The 15,347-nt window shown below is 34.9% G+C and overlaps 1 protein-coding gene across 3 annotated transcripts in view; it reads right to left on the minus strand.

Annotated features, from left to right (window-relative positions):
• LOC106458340 (zinc finger protein 423-like) overlaps positions 1 to 15,347 on the minus strand; it is a 189,310-nt gene that overhangs the window by 165,996 nt on the left and 7,967 nt on the right. For all 3 annotated transcript variants that reach the window (XM_022384528.1, XM_022384529.1, XM_022384527.1), the window contains exon 2: positions 10,708 to 10,815. In XM_022384528.1, the coding sequence (XP_022240236.1) occupies positions 10,708 to 10,815 (108 nt within the window). The remainder of the gene's footprint in view (positions 1 to 10,707; positions 10,816 to 15,347) is intronic.

Consider the following 15,347-nt stretch of genomic DNA (forward strand, 5'->3'; position numbering starts at 1 on the left):
TTTTGGACTTAAAAAAAAAAAAAAAATAGTATTTAAAAATTGTCACATAATATCAATCAAACAGGATATTCCAATGAATCATTTTTATTAGTAGCATCAAATTTCTGGTGTTTTAATTGCTTATTAAGATAAATTCTCAATCGATAAAGTACTAACGATTAGAACAGCAATCCTTTTATTTCAACTGACCCACGCTAGAAACATCTACGCTTTCAATTTCCGATGTTTATTCTAACGAATTTGCCAGAATGATTATTGATCTGAAACGCAAAAGCCGAGTTTCGTCAATTAATACTTGCGTGCTAATACTATTATTATTGTTGAATATTATTATTATATGACTTTGGTTGGAATTTCGCGCAAAGCTACACGAAGGCTATCTGAGATAGCTGTCCCTAACTTAGCAGTAAAAGAGGGCAGCTAGTCATCAGCCCCACCGCCAACTCTTGGGGTCTTCTTTTACCAACGAATACTGGAATTGATCGTAATTTTATAACGACCCCACGTCTGAAAGGGCGAGCATGTTTGGTGGGACGGGGATTCGAACCCGCGACCCTCAGATTGCGAGTCAAGCGCCCTAATCCAGGCTTATTATACGAGAGCTGATCTTTATACTCGAAATTGGAGTTTTCAACCTGAGCGACACATTATGTGGGCGTGGACTACAATAACAAAGTTATAGACCTCAAGGATTCAGGTATAACCGGCTCTAATTATTTAATTAATAACCAAAGGAAGCCAACAGTATTCGTCCCGCAAAGGCCCTGTCCGGACCTTTGAACTGAATGGACTGTCACTCTCATAATGTCTCCACAGCTGAATGTGCAGAGCATGATCAGTAGCGTAGCGTCTCGAGTTTGGACCTTTCAACCTGCCATAGAAGTTTCAGGATAAAGCCTAAGAAATTTTCATACATCCAGTAACAATCCAGCCAATTTTACGGTTAAAAGACGAAAAACTGATCTATTGATACACATATTATTTTGGGGACCCACGAAGAACCACATATTATTAGTTTGATGAGAAAACGTTGTCTTACTTGCATTTCAATCATGATAATACATCACACAAAGAATGAAAGCAAGTTTAAGGCCAATGATAATTATCATATCAATAATCAATGTAATAACTATGATTAAATCATTAAACCCGAGCGGACGCTAGTAGCCTCCGGCCGAAATTCCCGATTTACCCATCGAACAGTGGCACCAAATGTTTAACAAGGAGAGGTTAGAGGCTATTTACTCAATTATGCTTCATGTGGGTACTCCCAATGCTGAAGGGGGTAAAACAAAATTAAGAAAACTGAAATTTTTATAAAATTATGGTAATAAGTATTAGGACATCATGAAAATAATTCCAGCAAAACGCGCGTAAAATTATGGGTTTAAAAGAGTTAATAATATAACTGCCAATCTTAGTTATTTTTGAATAAAAGATGAATATTTATGCCTTTTGAACTATGATGGTAAATAACTGTCACTTTTATTATACGTTTTCACTCAAGTATTTTCGGCAAATTAGTGTCTTGTTAATTTCACTACGAAATAATTTCAATCTGATATGTACATCATGCAGCGCAATCAAAGAATAAGCCAGGATGTATTCGGGGAGAAACTATTATTGAAGATAAATAACAGGGCTGGTAGGAGTATGAAACGTCGCGTTACCAAGAGATTAGTGGGTGGACAGACGTCCATCCTTTAACCCGCATCCGTTCTTGTGTCTAATACCGGTTTTGTTTCTAAATCCTATAATCCTTTGAGGAAACGTGAGTATCCAGAAATATTGTGAAATCACCCACGAATCCTGTTATCTGATATTATTACAAAGTAATACTGAGAACTATCATTCAGTGTTTTAATTCTTAGTATTCAATATCACACAACAACCTCAGTCATCAATTATTCTTCCACAAAGACTGATTAGCTGTGGGATTAAAAAACAAAACTGATACAATATTTCAATCGACTGTAAGTTACAACAGCTTCACAATCCTCCATTCCTCTTACAGACATACATACAATGTACAATGGTGATCACGCAAAGCTGTTTTCCCATTATTTAATATACAAAGAAACAACAAAGCAGAATCGCATATAGAGTGAGGGAAAACACTTGCAAGATGTACGGAAAATTAACATGTCTGTCGCCCTCAAATTAGTGACTTATTCCTATACCGTTCACTACTGGTTGGGTCCACACTTACTGCATAATACTGAGTAATTTTACGCTTATACGTGTCATGTTACAATACTCCGTGTGAAGACGTGTCCAAAGATGCGTGTTGGGTGAAATCACTCAAATTATGTTTGATAAATTTGAGGTAAGAAATAACGACTGAACGAGACCAAGTTATTCGACACGTTTACCGAAACCCTAAATTAATTAATTAATAAAGAATGGCCAATATCTCAGTTACAGTCTTTTGACTGTCATCTATACAACAATGTGAAAACTTCTAGCTGATCTAGCACCAGTTACATTATTCAGTTAATAGCCACAAGGTTCCGTCTCGTCGCACAAATAGTCACCTATATAGCAAGGTGGGAAGTATTAGTTGACCTAGACAAGTTGCATGCAAGTTACTTTCTTCAGAGACTGATACCTAGACAGTAAGTATGTAACGAATTTATTATTATGTATTTATTTTTAATATGAACGTTGTTTGGATTGAATTTGTATTTAGAAATAGGCGTGACTTGTATTATCAGATACAAGCTTATTTGTGACAAAACCAAAAACGGTGTGAATCAATCTTGTTGGCAAATAGCGTAAATTAAATAAAATACCGGCATATTTCTAACCCTAAATCCAAGGTACGTCTCAACTATTAAAAGTTAAATTATTTAATGCGACCTTCGATCATTTCAAATTCTCAATATGTAACAAGCAATTTCAATTCAACAGTCAAATGTTTCATGATTCGCTTATCATATATTATGAAACATCTGTCAACTTACCTACGTTTTTATTGAAGCGTTATTCATGGCGTGGGAAGATATAAACCCTATAATACTCCATTACCAACATATTCGCAATCCATACTTTTAAGAGGCTTATTTTCCTGTGTATCTTTTACTACCCGTAACAAAAAAAAAAAAAACTTCCAACTAATGATCGCCATGAAACGCTCAAAGGTTCTTGGACTTGCCCAAAAAGGACTCTAAAACCACCTTACCTTATTACTTTTCTAATTTTTACGAGTTTGGCAGCCACTTTAATTTTCCCCCTTGAGTGACACACACGCACGCTGTCCCGCCATCCCCTGAGGTAACGAAAAAAAAATTGCTCCGCTTGGAGCAGGTACATTTGCAAGTAGCAAAAAAAAAAAATGGTAAAAGTAAACGAACGGTAGTCTTTTTATACTCTTACATTTCTTTTCCTTGCTGGTTCAAACCAACACTGTTTTTCATTAATTTCATTTGGAAAGAGTAATAAATCTTTCACCTATTATTTTGTCCATTTTAATTCACTTGTCATAGTGACGTCGTAATGAGTGGGGAAAAAAGATGTAACCAGTCGAGTGTTGTAGATTAATCCCGTTTGTAAAATATACAAAATTTGTTTAATTTTGGAAGGAACTATCCTATATTTTTAGTGCTCAATCTTATCAGTTCTAGTGCTTAGTTCTCAATGTAATATGTTCTTTACATCTCGTTTACGCTATCATAATTATAACACTTGTGTTGTAATACAATTAGTGTTAAGGTGACGAAACGTTTTGGAAATCAATGCTGCACTCGAAAAAAAAAAAAGCTGTAATTTCACACTTTTGGGGTGTATGAAGTACTAATACAGGAGTTACACCAAAACAGTACAATTCTATATCATTCCACAGAAAAAGTATTTTTTTATACCCATGATAGAATACTTAAACATTAAATAGTGTTATTTTAAGAAGTAATATTCCATATAAATATACACGGTTGTAAATATATACATTTTGAATAAATGTTGTCTTAAAAAAATACTTTGTTCATAAAATGCTATAGCTGTAATAAAATTATTTTAATGAAAGAGATTCGGTTAACGGCTGTTTTATTTTACTTTCACATACCACTTTCGTGACTTTTCATTATGTTTATAAATTCACAGATTTTTACACATAGCTGGCGTGTGTACTATTACTTAGTCTAAATTTACACCTTTATTAATGTGCATTCTCATCTTGTCAACAAGAAGGGGCGTGTTTGTAGGGATCACATCTTAGAGCGTACAACGAAATTTTGGAAACGTATTTAATAAACCGCTAGTAACACAAAATATTTTTTTATTAATTGAATTACATATTTTCCGTGCAAAGAATTTCTGTTTGTTAAAACTACTAACATTTCCTTATAAACAAAGAATACTCAATATATAGAAGCAGTCTGTATCATTATACAGCGTCAAATGATAAAATTATTAGAAATAATGATTTTACTAGTTCAAAATTCAATGAAACTGAAGGTTGGGCTTTTGGTTTAAGTAGAAATTAAAGTGTAAAATATAATTAAAAAATCGAAATATTGCAATGGTACATCTTTGCGTTAAAACGAAAGTACTTCTAAAAATGAAGCTCTCTCGCAAACAAATTAATAATAAACTCTGATTTCACAGTTCATACTTCATCATTCTTTTACTACAACTTCTGCAAGGAGAAGGTTCGCAGTTAATCAGTGTTTGTTAGTCTGACCATGATGTCCCCACCCCCCACAATGTCTCAGCGGCATGTCGGAGGGCTTATAACGCCAAAAACCTGGTTTCGATACTCGTGGTGAATACATATAACGTATGCTGTTGCTTTGTGCTTAAAGAACAACAACAACAAAAAAACAACCAAAAAGTGATTTAAAAAGTTGTCTTCTCATTGGTTGGATGTGCGCGTTAAGCCAAACAAGTGACTTGCATTTTAAACGCACAGATATTTGTGTGTAACAGGAGGACAATTTAAAAGTTTATGAATTATACTGGAAAATAATTACACGAATAAATAGAATATACCGGACAAAACAGACGACGACTCGATATCCTTCACAGAAGCTATAATATGATATCGATAAATGAAAGCTTTAGATGTAATTTGTTTTTCAATTGATTTCGTTTTAAGCATTTCATTTTTGTTTTTTGTAAACTCTAGAATGATTTTTTTTTATTTATATTTGTGTTTCCGAATTTTAACCAAAAGGAAAGGTCTATAACATCAAACTCTTGGGCTACGCTTGCCTGAACGAATAGTGGGATTTGACAGTCACTCTGACAAGTGTACCCACGGCTACACAGTGAGGAGCGCGTCTTTGCAGCAAGAGGCTGTGAAACCATGAACCTTTGGATTCACAGTCTGAGCACCCTAATCGCTAAGCCGTACTTTAAAGAGAAATCACAACTAATCGTCTTACCTTTAAAAGCGTTCCTAACGATGAAACAAGAAAATGGTTAATAGTTCAAAATTACGGACGGTGGTAGATAGCCTTAGCAGCTATGCCATAAATACACCATAGAAATACTAATACCGATAGTGCCAATAGCTTTATTCATTCCACTTCGGATCATAAGTTCAAAATAAATTTCAACTTCCAGATTATAGGGAACGTTATTAAAGATTATCCTCGTATTTATAGTTATTTTACAAAAAAATTCCGCGGCTAGTCTTTTAAGATTGATAGTAAAATACTGACAAGTATTATTTTATTTATCATAACAGTACTTAAGGGCTTACATACCAAAACAGCACAAAAGTGTTTATAAGTCAGAAACGGGTGTGACAAACAAATTCTTACATTACTTCTAACAATATATGATGTTTATATGAATTGTAGTTATTTTGCATTACACTTCTAAAAGCTAAACAACGATAGTATAAAATAACATAACATCTAAGAGCATTTAAAAGTGTGAAGTATCATATTTATTTGTGAAAATTGGAGGTTAAGGATCAACATCTATAACAATGGTGGTTAGGGCGCTTGACTCGCAATCTAAGGGTCACGGGTTCGAATCCCCGCCCCCCCCCCCAAACATGATCGCTGTTTTGATCTATCTGAAATATAATTAGTTTTTCATATTTTACTTAATTTACAAAGATAAATGAATTCCTCAAATAATCCAAAAATGGGAGGGGGGTAGAAAGTAAATTGGATGTAGAACGCCAGTTCCTACAACCGCCCTTTTAAAAATCAGGATAACATTTTGGTATGTTTGTTTGTTTGAATTTCGCGCAAAGTTACACGAGAGCTATCTGCACTAGCCGTCCCTAATTTAGTAGTGTAAGATTAGACAGAAGGCAGCTAGGCATCACCACCCACCGCCAAATCTTGGGCTACTCTTTTACCAACGAATAGTGGGATTGACCGTCACATTATAACACTCCCACGGCTGAAAGGGCGAGCATGTTTAGTGGAACGGGAATGCAAACCAGCGACCTTCGGATTGCGAGTCGAGCGATCTAACCACTACGGCCACGCTTGTCAATTATACTTTGAAATATATTGTCATTTCTATACTTCAAATATATTTTTTTAATTTCCCTTCCAACGTTTTTATCGACTAAACTATGTTTTATGAAAATGAATCTCAGAGCACCAGATGTTATACTGTAATTAGTTAATTTCATTTACTTCTTTTCAAGCAAATTATTATTTAAAGCCTTAAAAAATTCGAATGTGTTTTGTTGTGAAGTCTTAAATATACTTATAAAATAAAGTTTACAATTTGATTCTTTTATCAAAAAAATTTCGTATCAAAATTATAGAAACGTCCAGATTTGTATAGACACAAACATATTTTAAGAATGATTGTTCAAATAACCTATCGTACTTGGGCTAATCAATATGAAAAATGTCTGTTATAAAAGTTTGATTTTTATAAAAGGCTACCCAGTTAATTTAAATGAATTACTACAAAAATTGCAAGAATTATGTAGTTAATCACAAGGGTTATGTTAAATAGTATTCTATGCGGTACTATCTGTTTGATATTTTATTATAACTTAATTTAGATATGCAACCTTTGTAAAAGCTGACATCTTGACAATTTTAAAAGTTATGTCACATGAGACTTTACACATTAAATATGTCAGGCGTCTCCCAGTGGTTAATGTGCAAGAACTGAGAATCCGATGAATTGTGGTTCACTTCCCGCTCCCACAAAATCACTTTTCGTATTTTGTCACATTATGTCATTTTGTCACATTATGTCACATGAGACTTTACATATTAAATATTTCAGGCGTCTCCTAGTGGTTAATGTGCAAGAACTGAGAATCCGATGAATTGTGGTTCACTTCCCGCTCCCACAAAATCACTTTTCGTATTTTGAGGCTGTGGGTGCGCTAAAGGAGTAACGAGCATATCCAATTTTAGAGTCAGATTAAAATTATCCCAAGTGTTGGCGGCGGGTGCTAATGACTAGCTGCCATCCCTCTATCAGCTCAAAATTACGGACGGTTTTTCACGAAAATTCTAAAATAAACGAATATACGTTAAATATATATCTTTACATTTCAGATAACCCTAGTGGCTCTATAGACACAGTTTTGTAAAATATAGTTAAGAGGCATTTGCATAGCAATAAAATATTTTAAATTGTTAGTTAGTATTCTATTTAAACAAAATTCTCCTCATTGGAAATAAGATAATAATAATATGCTTTAAAAAGCAATGAGGACTAAATTTTCATTATATGATAGTCATCATTAGTTATTATAAGACACATAAAGATCACTCTCTTCTTAAAGACCATCGAATTATCCAACGTCTTACAAATATCATTGGCAAGATCCGAGAGAAGACTATAAGCTAGAAGCGTCTCAGATTGAACCAGTACTACCTTCATCATTATCTGTGTATCGCAGCGGAAGAAAAGCATGGATTAACGTTCTGAAACTGGTTATAACACCTTGGCAAAAGATTTAGATCTGTAAGATGCCTACAGTGGAGTCCAACTGTCCATTCTTGATCCGAATAGGCATTAGGATAACAAGTGTAAGATGGGTTGTAGTTGCACTAACTACCAGAAGATGCACCGTAAAGCATGCAAGCTGGCAATCGGATTGGATCATCATCAACATTGGTCTGCCACAAGGATCACCACTTTCACCAGTCCTCTTCAACAGCTACACCATTGATATAGCCCGCCTTAACAGTCCAATCAGATGTTATGTGCTAACCTTTGCCTTTGAGATTCTGGTGTACAGCAAATGCTATAGCAAAGCTGAAATTGAAAGCAATGAAAGTTACGTGTAACCATGTCTTATCAGAGTGATTAAATGATGCACTAATAATGTTCTGCGCATAGGCTTCAGAAGCATCGCAGAACACCAACAGTTCTTACAACAAGTTTATTCACTAGGGCTTTGCAGTGTAAAGGCCTCGATTTCCATTACTGAACTGCTCTTATCAATTAGGGCATTCTAGTTTCACAACGACACCGTAAACACCAGCCGAGTACTCAGACACAGTGGTGGAAAGGCGTTATAGAGCTACCACTGAGACAAGTTATTACCTCCAAACCTCAGATTTCTCCATGTGGAACAAACATATGATGACACCGAAATATTTGAAGATCAGCCTAGACAGAAAAGATTGATAAGAGGAAGAAACAGGAAAATCCTGTCAGTACGTATTTAAAGAGCATGGTGGACAATCACCTGTCACCACAGTCACAAGAGGTTCCTACATTAAAGACAGTGAGAGAGCTGGTTGGGCAGTCATTGTCTTACGAAGTCAATACATTCTGCAAAGGCTGGTGGAGCATTAAAGCTTCCTCTAAGCAGCACAGTGATGGAGCTAGAAGCTATAAAGCAAGCATCTCCTCTGAATTGCTGGAAGCAACAAACCACTAACATAATATTTGCGACTAACTCACAGGTAATACTGTATAAAATTCAGAGTGGCTGATCCCTTGATAGACGGCAGAAATTAAATCTTGTGTTTGTTTGTTGTTAAGCGCAAAACTACAGAATAGGCTAGCTGTGCTGTGACCCCACACATGGGTATCGAAACCCGGTTTTTAGCAAAATAAGGCATCAGACTTGTCACTGAGCCAATAGGGGGCAGAAAGCAAAGCAGCTGCAGGTTAAGACAATCACATGGATGTATGTGTCAGGCCATGCAGGGCAATGGTAAACGAGGAAGGTGACAAGCTTACATAAGAAGCCCCTTTATCAACTCCAGTACAACTCTAGTGGCAGAATATCAACCTCTTCTGCATTAGCAACGTAAAATCGGCAACCATGGAAGGTCTTCATAGATATTCAGAGGAATGAGACTGTCAGAAAACAAAGCACCGTATGATGTAGTTTGGAAGAGCAAAAGATTGGGAATCAATAAGACAGTAAACAGCCAGAAAGCCTCTAGTAATAGCAGTAAAAGAATTATTTTGTGCCACCTGCGAAGCAGCCGGTCTCCACATGGAGGGTCAGTGCCTGGCGGTGCAACAGCTGGGATTGTCACCTAATTCTCAACTCAACATAATACATCTGTGGTATATATATATATATATATATATAATTCCAAGCTCAACAGTCTTCTTGTTTATTTGTTTGCTGTTATATTTCTCTTTAGGAAAATTATTAAACTTTTCTTGTTTGTTGTGTTTAGATTAGCGAGATGATTCATTCCCCAAACCTGTCGCCTTAGTTTCTCCATGCTGCTGATTTTTTATTCATTGGTTAGTTGTCATATTCGCAACGAGTATAAACGTTAATCTCTACAACTTCAGCTTCTTGCGGAACAGAGCAACAATGAACAATCATACGATTTTACTCAGTGAGAGTCTGCACATTCTAAAAACAGTATTATAAGCAAATACACAGTAAGCATTTGTGAATATGCCTTTATCTGTTTCGAAGGCACGTCCCCGAGACGTTGTTGAAAACACTATTGAAGTATATTGTATATCAACACATACCTTTTGTGTAAATGTCATCTATATTTCTCACGTTTTCGTTCTTAACATTAAGTGTTAACACTGCATAAAAGAGAACCATTTCAGTCGTACTGTAAGACATTTCTACAGTAACTTATACTTTATTTTATATTATAAAATAATAATCGTTTTCGGTGGTTCCACCTGTAAGGCTGCGATATCTATTAAAAACACACAAAGTGTACATTCTTACATGTTCGTGAGAGTGCCCCTTAAGATATTTTGTTTAAATTAAGGGAAAAGCATCTTCCATAGTTTTTAAAGTTGCCAAATTTTTAGTTAAAGACAGATAAAAGGGAAAATAAACGTTTCAAATTGCAAGTAATTTTACAGCTTATTTTGTTCATACACAAAAATACACGCGAAAAGTGTTTTAACAATTAACACCTCAATAGCAGCTTTTGAGTGAGCATTTAAAGTTGGTAATAAGATAGTTATGCACGAAATTAACATTTTGGCTTTACAAAACTCAATAAAAAAGAAGCAGAACATCGTGAATTAGTACACATTGAGGTGTTTATCTGGCGCTATGCACTTCTAAATACTGTTCAATTTGAATCAAATGAAAAAGTAAAAGATCCGAGTAATGGCTGTTATTTTTTATCGTATAGAAAGTACTCTCGCTAGATTCTGTCTACAGGAACTGCTAATGAACTAAAGAGTAGAAGAGTAGAACATAACACTATATTTATGAGCGTTACCCCTAAGGCACCGATATGACCCAGACAATTATGTAAATTCACTTTTAATAACTTAATTATTACGAGCTACCAGCAACAAAGCACCTGATGTACTAACCCGTAATTATGTGGTCAGGCAAGTTCTTCCCGCTTCCAGGGAGGGGCACTAACAGAGACTCGTCCTCTTCAGGGCTTTCATCAAAGAACTCTTCATCCACTTCATCAACTATATTTAGAGATTATAATCTGATTATTCTACAATCGGTGATTTCAGTAATTGAATATACAGCTAGATAACAGGAATAAATGAATAAGTAAGATAATGATTGATTGAATAGTTGAGTTCAATTAAACTGGTATTGACTACAGAAAGCTAATTCGTTGACGAAAGCAATCGTAAAAAAAAACGGTTAAGTACAAAAATAAAAATAAGAAAGATAAGCAAAATACATAATGTCACTAACATGTAATATTTAACTATTACACTAAGGTAACAGTGTAAACATTTACACAGACCTTGTGTAATAGAATTTTTATTCAATAGGTTTATCTGTAAGTAAGTAATAGATATAAGGAAAGACTATTAAAGAGGCGAACAGTTAGTAACTTCTAAAGCTAGTATTCACTAAAAGCACGAATAAAACGTAAGCAATCATAAACGTACTCCATCAACGGTACAGCTAGCGTCCTCTCGAGGATCTTCTTCACATAAATGAAGCAAAGTTAGGGGAGCACTAACTTTTTATCAACCTGGCATTCCTTTGTCAAGGTGCATGGAACCATGGGATATCATGAAACACATTCATTGGCCACTGCTTTATTCGTGCATGAAGCTTCGCGAAACATGAAAGATCACATATAATCAGTCCACATTCTGCTTTTGTTAATACAATCTGAGCAAACCTATTTCGACAGTTTTATTTAAATATTCACTGAAATACAAAAATAAAAAGATAAGTAAATTTTCAACAGAAAGCTACAGAAGTACTAAAATACTACAGAAATACATTACTGAAACTTGATCATCTAATTTCATTGAAAAATATCGAGCGAGTGGAGCGCCTAACCACCTGGTCATGGCGGGCCTACATGTGTCTACCACATTTCTTAAAAAATCGATCATTTTTGACTGAGTTATAGAGTAAATATAGTGTAAAAAATCGGTCCCCCATGTTAACAAATAGGGATTTTTTTTGGATTTTCATAACCTTGCTGTGACCTTGACCCTCCAAAAACAAAATTTTCTAAATTGGGTCATAGTTATTGGATATTTTTAGAGAAATCTTGCTGACAAACACACACAGCTGTGAAAACATGTTTCCATCTTTAGTAAATCATCTAATTAATAATTCTGTCAAGTCCTTTATTGATAAAAGTCGTTGAGCTAGAATGTAACCACTGACATTGAAAAACACAGTATTTAAAATGCATATTTTGGTGATAATGTACTACTACAACGGCACCTGTTAAAAACTTCAAACTGCTAGTACCCTCTGATTTCTTGTTACAGAAGGTATCGCATTTTTCTTCTCGATCATGAACAAGTGTAGTTTAGAATCAACTGACCTCTTTCATCAACGTCTAAAGAGAGTGACGTCTAGTTTGTACTGACACACCACCTTACATTTTATAACTTAAAACTTCCGTTTTTGTTTTCCTTTGATGCAAGTTCTGATCGAGCGAGCAATTGATTTCTTACTGGTTAAAAGACATTTATTGTTTCTCTGCAATGTTAGTAGCGGAATGCCATCTTGTACCAATATAAATACAGAGCCTGGATCAGTTAGGAGCTAACACGGCTCTAGATATCGCATTGTTTACACAACAGAGTTCTACATTGTTATACAACTTCTAGGTACTTCATCATTAAATAGTAGAACCAAAAACATGGATCAAACTTATGGAACCTGCAGTGTGCGCATGCAAATAACTTTGGTTACAAGAGTATTCCTTTTTTTAGAATTCTACGTATTTTCTATAACTGTTTTATACAAAACTTTTCACTCATCTAAAATCTTTTCTGTATAGTAATATAATGTAATTATTTTATATATATATATATATATATATATATATAAACTTTAGCATGGCATTGCTGGATTGTTTGTTGTTAAACACAAAAGTACATCAAGGACTATATATGTTCTGCCTATCGCGGGTATTGAACCCCGATTTTTTGCGTTATAGGTCCTCAGATTAACCGTTGAGCCACCAGGAGGAGTCAAGCTTAGTGAAATGACTTCTACCTCGCGTGAAATAACTTCTTTAACTGTCGCTATGGGAATCTTGATAATTAGCGTATTGCTTTTTCACTATTTTAATGTGTGATGAAATATTTCTAGAAATATTTAGCTCGCATAGAAATAACATTTCAAATAATTAACAATTTCTGAAAAAAAAAAATTAAAACATTATGTAAATCAGAACTAAAGTAACTCAAAATAATTTATACTAAAGATAGTCAGATAGAGGGCAATTTGAGTTGTTGTTGGACTTTTAGCGCATAGTTACACAATGAGCTATCTGCATTCTGTTTCCTGCGGAATATCGAACCCCGGATTTTAGCAATGTAATTTCGGAAACTTACCGTTGACCCACTGGACTACGGCAGTTTGGTTGCTCTCTTGAAAGTTTTCAATACGAAATATTTACAATTGTTAAAAAGCCTTTTTATTATTTGATGTTGTTTTTGAAATTTAATATTAGTTTCCTTTTATAAACCTTTTTATTTTCTCTCAGAAAACTTATATGCGACTTGATGGTTAGGGTGACTGTGGGTCGCGAGATCCAAACCCGTTGCCGGGCAAGCTTGTATCTTCTGCTGTACGAGCAATATAATGTTATGGTCAATCCCACTATTCGTTGGTAAAGAGTAGCCCAACAGTTGGCGGCGAGTGCTACCGGCCAGTTTCCTTGCCTATGTTCAACAGTTCAAAATTAGAGACGATTGTGGACAGTCTTAGTAGCTTTGCCATAAATCAAACACTGACGAAATACGTTGGGAAAAGTAACAGCTATTTTTACAAATTTTAGTATGAACAATTCATTGCTTTACAATTTCTTTAAGCAGTCGAAATCTTCTTTCATTAAAAGCAGTTTGGCAGTACACAATTCTCTAAAATCAATCACAAATGCCAGCAAACAACAAAAGACAATTTCACTCATTATTTATACCAAATATGGATGTTATCAAGTAGTCTACAAACTTAGTTTATGCTTTTAACTTGGGAAATCTTGAGAGTTTCTCTGCAAATGGTTAGTTTTTACGTCACAGAATGCCTTCTACACATTTAATCCTTTAAGATCAACTTGTTTCGATCAATATGCGTTTTGAAATATAATACATTTCAAAGCAAAACAATCACCGAGCATATAGAAGTAAAAAATCTGGAAATAACGTTTTCTTATTTTTACTGGATAATCTTGAAAGTTAATAATAAATTCAATCCATATATCACAAAATTACTCATTAGCTTATCTTTGTGTTTATTTCGGATATTCGCACAAAGTTACTCAAGGGGTATCTTCGCTAGCCGTCTCTAGCTTTGAAGGGATAGACAAGATATAAGGCACTTTGGGGCAATGGGTGCGTTATAAGAGTGATGGTCAAATCCCACTATTCGATTAGAAGGAATATCCCACGAGTTGGTGGTGAGTGATGTTGACTAGCTGCCTTCCTTACAGTCCATCACTTCAAAATTAAGGACGGTTAGCGCATATAGCTGTTGAATAGCTATGCGCGAAATTCAAGAAACAACAAGTTATAAAGAAGGTTTATTATTCTCCCACTTATAAAAATAACTATACCAGTAAAAATATTGATAATAATAATAGCAAAATCTATATTATTAAAAGAGTAACGTGTGTGTGTGTGTGTGCGTGGGAAATAGTTTTAAAAACTTTATTAAACTATGCAAAAATGAAATTAGGAGTAGAAAAATACGGATGACATCACTATCAGCGAAAGGGAGGGAGCGTAGATAGTAGATATGCACTGCAAAAGGAAAGTATTTGGGGGAACGGATCTATCATCTCTCAGAGCCCCCAAAAATGAAAAAAAAACGATTGACTTATATAGTAAGAGACACTACTTCTAGCGACGTATTCAAATCCTGGATATCGGGGGTGCAGGAGAGTGACAGTACCAGTCATCTAAGTGTCTATAAACAAATGAAGAAATTCACACACAAAACTATAACACACAGACTCTGCTGTCTGAGATATCACACCATTCACCTCAAGGTGTCATTTGTACTAGAGGTGTTTGGAGGGTATTACGTGTTGCGAAATAGGTTTAACTTTGCTATCATTGAGACGCCCCGCACGGCTATTAGGTTCGTACAGGATTCTACGCACCTAACCTATTAATATACAGCACTGCCTTTATGTTTTATATTTTTTTTGCATTGAAATACAAAATACCACATTCAAAAATGTTTCGTCTTAGTTGTAATATTCAAAGACATTAAGCAATTTGTATAACATATGCGAAATGACGTCAATCGTGATTCAAAAAGTATTATTGCATCTTGCCTCTGTACTATCTTGTAGATGTTATTTAGTAAACTTGCTAGTTGCTTTCTTCTGATCCTGGAGGCATGCGCAAGTAACAAAAATATTTGCCCATGAATATTTACACTTGGAAAGAACGGGTTAATTGTATTAGGTCTTCAAGTAATTAATGTCGCGTTTTGGAACATGTTCATTAGCCACCCTAAAAAAAACGTACATCACGTATACTAGTTAAACGAACCATCT

The sequence above is a fragment of the Limulus polyphemus genome, unplaced genomic scaffold (assembly GCF_000517525.1).
Source record: "Limulus polyphemus unplaced genomic scaffold, Limulus_polyphemus-2.1.2 Scaffold448, whole genome shotgun sequence".
NCBI classification, from domain to species: domain Eukaryota; kingdom Metazoa; phylum Arthropoda; class Merostomata; order Xiphosura; family Limulidae; genus Limulus; species Limulus polyphemus.